This window comes from Xenopus laevis, chromosome 1L, assembly GCF_017654675.1.
Source record: "Xenopus laevis strain J_2021 chromosome 1L, Xenopus_laevis_v10.1, whole genome shotgun sequence".
NCBI classification, from domain to species: Eukaryota; Metazoa; Chordata; class Amphibia; order Anura; family Pipidae; genus Xenopus; species Xenopus laevis.
The window spans coordinates 190534662-190543757 of NC_054371.1; the positions used below are offsets into that span (position 1 = coordinate 190534662).

Here is a 9096-nt window from a genome sequence, read left to right on the forward strand (position 1 = left end):
GTGTGCAAATGACGAGTTTGCCAACAGCTATGAAGGAGAATAAGTGCAGGAGTGAAAACATACCATGTGTCATCACCCTAAGGGGCAAATTCAATAAAGGGCAAATTTTCGCCAGTGAACAATCTACTACACTTCACGTCACTTCACCAGACGAAAATTCAATACCACTACTCTAATTCACTAAAATACGAAGTTGCGTCTGGACTGGCGGATACTGGTGAAGTTTCATTAGCACTAATTTATCAGAACGAGCATTTGATCTTTTGCTAACGTTAATTTCTGCCTAGTGAAACTTTGTTAGTGCTCTTACCCTTAGGTCAATTTGAATAGGGCGGGTACATATAGGCCATATAGACGGCTTTATTGGATATTTGGTGCAAATGCTTGAAGTGGCCACTTATTATTACAAATGTCCAAGGAAGCAAAATAAAGACAAAATAAATCTTCTAATGCCCTAGACATGAGCCCACCCTAAAATAAATGTGGCATGTCCTTCAAATGGTTGGAAAGAAATGTTAACACAAAAATCTTTAATAGTTATGACTTTTGAAGGCAATTCCGCTTTAAAATATGAAAAGAAAAACGCCAGTGTTTTTTAGAACTTTTATGACGTCGGCATACAGGATATGATGTCACTGACATAAGATTGAGGAGGAAGTAGCTTCATTTTATCAGTTCGCCAGGTCTGAGGTGTCGAAGGAAACTCTGGCGAAAGAGGTAACGTTCTGTAAAAGTCACACTTTAGTGAGTTTGCGGATTTACAATTGTTCGTCTGCGCAAAAATTTGATAGGGCGCGAAACTGCGCTAGCTACTGTCTTTTTCACTAGTGAATTGTCCTCTATACCTTTTAGTAAACTGGCGATGTCCCTGTTGATGTGATTTCTGGAGAATTTTCACTAGTGACGGCCACTTCGCCCTTAAATCAAATCAAAATCAAAGGCATTAGGGGTTATGAATGAATTCCAAGGCAGTGTGCAAAGTGCCATCATATATCTTTGGCATATATCACATACATATATGTATTATACTGTAAAATAAGGATTTTTTTAATGAAATGCTGCTTAAGGTATTTATAATAATTTTTGATATTTATATTGCAGGTCCAGATCTATTGACTCTTGTGGTTGGATCCGATATCAGTCGATTTCCCACCACCCCGAGGCCATCGTGCCGGGGATATCTACATAAGAGAACACACTCGGGCCTGCTGAAAGGCTGGAGGAAGCGATGGTTTGTTCTGAAACACGACGGCAGTTTGCAGTATTATAAGCACAAAAAGGTGGGGAATTACACAAATAAGTGTCAACGAGCAAAATACAGAAAACCTTAGTATCGCACCTAGTACTGGGATACACAAATGTTATTTCCATCATTAGCTTTGGAATTTAAATGATTAATTGCGTAAGTCAAAAGTAAGAATCCCAGTACATTTATTCCTTTTCATTTTGAAAAAATATCCTGTTCAATAATGGTGTTGCAAGCTATATCCACTAGGTGGCGGGTCTCACTAGAGAATGAGCTCAGCATGTTGTTATAGGAAACACTTTCCAGTCTTTCAAAATGGTTAAGAGCTCTTCTTCTTCTTTTTCTTTAAACATATACAATTATATCTATCTGCATAGTAGCTGTCCTGCATTAATGTTATGATCCTTCGTTAATATTATATAATTGTATTTTAAATATTTATTTTATTAATTCAAAGATTTCTTCCATTACATTGTTGTGACATAAAGGGTCATTTACCACAAGTGCAAATTGCAATTCACCATATTTTTTACTCAGGCAAAACTGTCTGATGTTGTAGATTCTTTTGCTCTGGGTTAAAGGGGTGGTTAACTTTTAGTATGTTATAGAATGGCCTAGTCTTAGCAGCTTTTCAATTGGCCTTCATTTTTTATTTGTTTAGATTTTCAATTTTTTTCCTTCTTCTTCTGACTCTTTCCGACTTTCAAATGGGGGTCACTGACCATAGAAGCCGAAAAACTATTGCTCTGTGTGGCTACAATGTTATTGTTGCTTTTTATTATTATTATTATTATTATTACTTGTCCTTCTATTTAGGCACCCCTTTATTAATATTCCTGTCTCTTTCAAACCACTGCCTGGTTGCTAGATTTAATTGTAATTTCTGTAAAGGTTGTGGACAAAACAGGCTCAAAACCGCAGAATCTTTGCTGCAAGGTTTATTCAACACAACATGTTTCGAGCATTGTGGCTCTTTGACAAAGAGCCACAATGCTCGAAACATGTTGTGTTGAATAAACCTTGCAGCAAAGATTCTGCGGTTTTGAGCCTGTTTTGTCCACAACCTTTACAGAAATTACAGTCTATTGGCTTCTAAGTGGGACAGAAGCAGTGGCGCAGGCAAGTAATGGTGTAATTGGTATCAACTTATATTATTTCTGCTAGATTTAATTGGACCCTAGCAACCATATATATGCCAAAATTTCAAACTGGAGAGCTGCTGAACAAAAAGCTAAATAATTAAAAAAACGCAAATTATAAAAAGTGAAAACCAATTGCAAATTTCAAAGAATATCACTCTCTATGTCATACTAAAAGTTAATTTAAAGGTGACCAACCCCTTAAATAAGCCATCTGTGCATACTGACGTGGGTTGCTATAGAGGTGCATTTTTGTGCGATTCAGAACAGGAGGCTGGAAGTGCAACAAATAACTTTGAACGCAAGCAAGTTATACGAATATAGACAAATACAAGAGTCCTCTGCACTCAACCCATTATCAATATATTTAAGACAGAGACATTTTGTGCATACTGCTACTGAAAAATGCCTTACCCTTTAAACAAAACAGGGATTGTTTGTCCATATATTGCAGTATATTTAAACTGGCCAACTACGTCAGTCATTCCATATCTGGCCAGTCATATGCTCAATTTTATCTAATTCATTAAGAATTCTATTGCTTCATTATACATTTTACAAAGGGACTAAGTTTTACCTGCAACTTACTTGCTGCTTTCAACATTAAAACTCCCAAACTTGGCTGCCCTTTTATTAGACACCAGTGGGATCACCTGACTATAGCTGGGATTGAACTTGAATGAATGCAGTCAATGTGCAACTGAATCCATTTTAGTAACTGTGATCCACGTGTCCCATAGTGATGATTATAAATCTGTAAACCAGAATTATAACACCGCTGCTACAGATGAGTAGATACAGTTGTATATTCATGTGCAGGGATTATAGTTCAGTAGTAGTAAATAACTGAAGCTGAATGTCTTTGTCTTTTTTGCCCCAGGATGAAGGAAAATGTCGACCTCTTGAGGTGACTAAACTGGAAGGCTCAGAAATTGGCGTGGATACCAGTCTGGGAAAACCATTTGTGTTTAAATGTGTCCCTCAGTCTGGAAATCGCATCTTCTACTTTTGTGCAACCTCAAATCAAGAGATGAAAAGGTGCTCCAATGTGCCACAGTTTGGCGAATACTTATCATGTGCATCTCATTTTATGCTAAAATAGCAGCATTATCATCATAACATTAAATATGTACATATAATGCCATAGAGCTCTAATTATAACAGTGGATATGCAAGAATAAGTTACAGTGCAAATCTATGACACTAGTACAGGTATGGGATCCGTTATCCAGAAAGCTGCAAATTACGCAAAGGCCGCCTCCCATAGACTTCATTTTATCCAAATAATCTGAATTTTTAAAAATGATTTCTCTCTGCAATAATAAAACAGTAACTTGTACTTGATCCCAACTAACATATAATTAATCCTTATTGGAAGCAAAACAATCGGGTTTATTTAATGTTTACACAATTTTCTAGTAGACTTAAGGTTTGGAGATCCAAATCATGGAAAGATAGATTTATCCGGAAAACCCCAGGTCCTGAGCATTCTGGATAACAAGTCCCATACCTGTACTGAAACTGTCATAGTTAACAAGATTCTGTAACTTATTTAGCCAACTTAGTTTTACTAGCAGTGCCGGTTTTGACTCAACTTTACCAGATGTAACAGTTTCTACAGCATTTCTTTCCACAACCAATGCAATTAGTTTCGAATGTTCAGCTTTATAAACATGTCCCGTTGTCTGCAGTGTTGGTGCCTGTGCAGCTAGAGATGTGCATCATGATACAACATGTAGTCCTAGTTATAGGAGTGTGTTTTGATATAGACAATGTCCCCAGCTGGGAAACTCTCTGCTGAGTTCCAAACTGTCTTGGGAAGACAGGACAAGGACTATTCATCAGCAGTATGGGTTTATTAATGGGAACAGTTGTATGAGCTGACTCAAGCTTCACTATCTGCTATTCTGACATATGAGTTTGGGTTTGGAGGTCTCCAGGAAAAGTCTACCTGCATGAATTCATAATGATGACTGTTTGGTGGAGAAGGAATAGTGGGCTAAGACCCCTGGTTCCAATGAAAGCAAACCATAATACTATAACAAACAATTTTATTTTTGAAAACTAAAATTTTCAGGTCTTATGGGGGGACTATTTGCAGTTTCAGCCCCTATGCTCAGATGGGATTCGAACTCTAGGCCAATAAATGACAACTGCCAAACAGGGGTGATCGCTTATCAGTGCCACCAATCCCTTTTTGGCTCAATGAGGAGCAAATCCCACTAATATCCCAATATCTAGTTGACCGCTTTAGCAGAAAAAAAATGTTGCTGTTTTATCAAAGGGAGCACCAAAATTATTTTAATATCCATAGGGGGTTATGCAATAAAAGGTGTAAAAGTATGCTATAGGTTTAGTCACCTGTAACAGCCAATGAACAAGTAACATCTACTGGGCACAATCTTATTGGTTGTCATGGGTTACTGCACATAGGCAAACATTACGCCTATTATTACCTGTTAAAGTTATTTTCATTATAGGATGTTGGATATGCAGTTATACAGACACGTTTGGCCATTTCATGTATTTTGCCATTCTTTATGTCGAAGCATATCAAAGTTTAAATCAGAAAGGAGATCAGTCTTTTAATGTATAGTTTTTTGCCTTTTCACCCTGTTTCAACCCAGATAATCATGGTTTCGTCCATCTCTTTGGTTTTAGGTGGCTTGAGGCAATGGATAAAGCAGTTCATCCCCTCACTCAGGTACAAATTTAGGATATTTTTTCTTCCAGGTTGCAAGCTTTTGAGAAACATTTTACATTGAGTTTAAAGGGGTTGTTCACCTTTAAATTAACTTTTAGTATGATGTAGAGAGTGATATTCTGAGACAATTTGCAATTGGTTTTCATTTTTTATTATTTGTGGTTTTTGAGTTATTTAGCTTTTTATTCAGCAGCTCTTCAGTTTGCAATTTCAGCAATCTGGTTATTAGGATACAAATGACCTTAGCAACCATGATTGATATAAATAAGAGACTGGAATATGAATAGGAGAGGGTCTGAATAGAAAGATAAGTAATATCAATTAGTAATAACAATACATTTGTAGCCTTAGAGAGCATTGGCTTTTTCGATGGGGTCAGTGACCCCGTTTTGAAAGCAGAAGTCAGAAAAAAAGGCAATTCAAAAACTATATGTAACGACCTCGTTATCAGGAACCTTGTTCAGTGACTGTACCTTGCGGACGCACAGGTTCACTGACGCCCATTTGGGGCCCCGGGCTTTCTGCTGCGGAATCCAACAAGGAAGTGCATAGCAAAACCGTAAACGAGGTACTGGCAGGGTTGAAGAGAAGACGTAGTCAAGGTTGGGCAAAAGGTTCAAGGCAGGCGGCAGAAATCGTAGTCAAGAATCAGGCAAAAAGTCAAAAACCAGGAATCAATATCACAAAGCAATGCTTCGGCAGGATCAGTAAAACTGGAACCAGCTTGGGCATTCACAAGATGGAGAACTGGCTTTTTAAAGCTGATTTGGCGCCTTTAAGTGACGTCATGAAGCCCTGCGTCACAATGCGAGTGTCAGGACGCTCCGCATCAGACGCCGGCGTCACTTGTGCCAGAATGCAAAAGTGCGCGCCTGCGGACTAACAGCCTAGGAAAGACGTGCTGGGAGGTAAGAGATCTCGCCAATCTCCTGGCGCGTCTTACACTATAAAAAAGAAAAAATGAAGGCCAATTGAAAAGTTGCTAAGGATTAGCTGTTCTATAATATACTAAAAGTTAACTTAAAGGTGAATCAGACCTTAAATGTAGCAGTTTTCTGATGCAGAACATCACAGCTCAGAGGATAAAAACACCCTCATACACTAAATACTTTGCACAATACCACGTATACACCTAGTGCCCTGGTCAAACTGAAACTCAATAAAATATAGACAAAGTTATATAAATTGCAATAAAATTGCCTTGTATTTCTGTCAGAACCACGTGTGGGTAGATGTTACTATGCACAACCTCGGCCTGCCTCCCCTCGCCATCAAAAACCCAGAGTGCTTGGGGCTCCTGCATCAGCTGGACAGAAACAAAGACGTGTGGATGCATCACTACTGTATTCTGAAAGATGGCTGCTTGTATTTCTATTCTAGCATCCGATCGACCAGTGCACTTGGTATGTCCCAAATGACTTCTAGTTCTGTGTTTGGCTTGGATTTTATCCCTTTGCTTTATGCCATGTCTGTGTCAGTGAGTGGTTGTGCATGAGTCTATAAACAAACCTATTTGTATAGGTTTATATACCAGTGCAACCATTTTTGCTTAGGGATGTGAATTTATAATTACCCCTCTTTTTCAACGACAGGTGGTATCTACCTGCAGGGATACACCGTCACTGAGCAGTCGGTTAATTCCCGCCGCTGTATCATTGAGCTCAGGCCTCCATCAGAAGAATTTAAAGCTTTCTACTTGAGTGCGGGGAATGCAGCCGAAAACAAACGGTACTTGTAGGCTCCTCTCCCTCCTTTCTCTGTTTCAAATCCAATTCATTGTTCTTTTCTTCTGCTCTTCCATTATCTGTGTCCTTCATTTCTTGTCATCTGCCCTTTTCTTTCTGTTTCCCTGTATTCTCTCACAAAACACATTGATATAAGAGGACTAAAATGGAAGGCATTGAAAGAAGTTTCTTAGTAACCACTCTAACACTTGGTTATTATTATTGTTATTATTATGGGCAATTATTTTGTTCCATTGTATTGCTGTGTTGTGCAGAATGGGATTAGTGCTCCTGGTGCAGGAACCCTGTAACAGCTACTGAATTGCAGACTCTTTCCATTAGTCTAAGGTTTGATTGAACTGCAAACACAATACCCCCAGCACCACTACACAAGCCACAGAGGCCCCACAAAGAAAAATATTCAGCACCACCACCCAGAAAAGACATTCAACATGCCACAGTCACCACCGAATCATTGTCGGACTGGGCTGATAGAACACCGGAAAAAGACCCGGTGGGTCCTGCCAGCCCAGACCTGATCTCCCTCCCCCCGACGCACTGAAGTTAGGTTTCATTTACATGTGCTTGGTGGAGGGCGGGTGGCAGCGGCCCCTGTAGGTGGTGTGGGGGCACTGCGGGGGACCCTTTGGAGTGTTGCACCCACCAGTCCGACCCTTCACAGAAGTAACACCCATGTAGCACTGCCACTATGCACACACAAGCAAAGCATGCCACTGACTAGTAGAAATTTTACCCCCATTTGTGCACCTATAAATGCAGTAACCTTCTGTTGTTGTGTGATATAAAAGTTGTGTGCTTTGTGCCTAAATGTAATTTTTGCACACTGGCATTATTAGTAGGGATGCACAAATTCAGGATTCGGTTCTGGATTCGGCCAGGATTCGGCCTTTTTCAGCAGGATTCGGATTCGGCCAATTCCTTGTGCCTGGCTGAACCAAATCCTAATTTGCATATGTAAATTAGGGGCGGGTAGGGAAATCAAGTGACTTTTCACCATAAAAGAAGATTTTTTTCCACTTTTTCCTTTCCTGCCCCTAATTTGCATATATAAATTCGGTTCGGTATTCGGCTGAATCTTTCACCAAGGATTGGGGGATTCGGCCAAATCCCAAATAGTGGATTCGGTGCATCCCTAATTATTAGTCCTGCTGGAGCCATCTATTTAAGTTCCCCATTCTTATTCCATACCCTGCCTTTCAGAGCCAGATTTAAAAATGGTGCACCCCCCCAGCTTGCACCCCCCCCACACACACACACTTGCATACGAAATCCCCTTGACCCGACCCACTCGCACCTATGCCCCCCACGCTTGCACCTTCTTCTCTGCTGCAGTTTCCATGATGGCTTGGGACTGGACGGGCGGGAGATTAAAATGAGAAATGATCAAAATCTCCTGCTCAGTCCCCAGTTTGATGCAGCAAGTGGATGACGTGCCACCCCCAGCAATTTTCTGCCCTAGGCCCAGGCCTTTGTTGCCTGTCCACAAATCCAGACCTGCCGCTGCCCTTCTGATGGTGCAATTTGTGGTATTTAGCAGATCCCCAGTTTTCCAGAGCAATGGAGTTCAGTTCCCTGAGACTGTAGGGACAGAATTATAGTTCTATAACAAGGTAATATTGCAAATGAAACTGTTCTTGCTAGTTCTGCTTTTATTCATGGAAACGTATCTTTTCAGCTGGATTACGGCATTGAAAATGTCAATTAATAAGTGGTTACCCCTTCACCAAGCTATTCAAGACTTCATGAGCCGACCTCTGGAGGAGAGCAGAATGTAAAGGAGTAAGTGTAATGATTTAGGACTGATTTAAAAACACAGTTATAATGGAAGATCCTGATGAAAAACCTGTGACAGTGACTGGATTTACTGTATATGGACAGAAACAGAAGATTTTTATTAAGTGACTTCCGGTTACATCTGCTCTGTCGGCCATTTCTACATTTTTTTGTATATAAATGCTCTGTATTATTAGAAGGACTCAATACGTTTAAAGAAAATAAAACTTTTTGATGCAATCCAAGAACATATACAGTGTGTCACTATTTTTCTAACCACAAGTACAGGTATGGGATCCATTATTTGGAAACCCGTTATCCAGAAAGTTCTGAATTATGGGAAGGCAATCTCCTGTAAACTCCTATACAACATAATACCCTGTACTTGATCTCAACTAAGATTATTTAACTAAACCTTACTGGAGGCAAAACCAGCCTATTGGGTTTATTTCACGTTTACATGATTTTCTAGTAGACTTAATGTATGAA

General features: G+C 39.6%; 1 protein-coding gene across 3 annotated transcripts in view; it reads left to right on the forward strand.

Annotated features, from left to right (window-relative positions):
• The window catches only part of LOC108695678, a 44596-nt gene extending 35741 nt beyond the window's left edge, over positions 1-8855 (forward strand). For all 3 annotated transcript variants that reach the window (XM_041568373.1, XM_041568372.1, XM_018224643.2), the window contains 6 exons: positions 1102-1280; positions 3266-3423; positions 5047-5089; positions 6306-6492; positions 6682-6817; positions 8510-8855. In XM_041568373.1, the coding sequence (XP_041424307.1) occupies positions 1102-1280; positions 3266-3423; positions 5047-5089; positions 6306-6492; positions 6682-6817; positions 8510-8609 (803 nt within the window). In that variant the 3' untranslated portion in view covers positions 8610-8855. The remainder of the gene's footprint in view (positions 1-1101; positions 1281-3265; positions 3424-5046; positions 5090-6305; positions 6493-6681; positions 6818-8509) is intronic.
• The last annotated feature ends 241 nt before the right edge of the window (positions 8856-9096 follow it).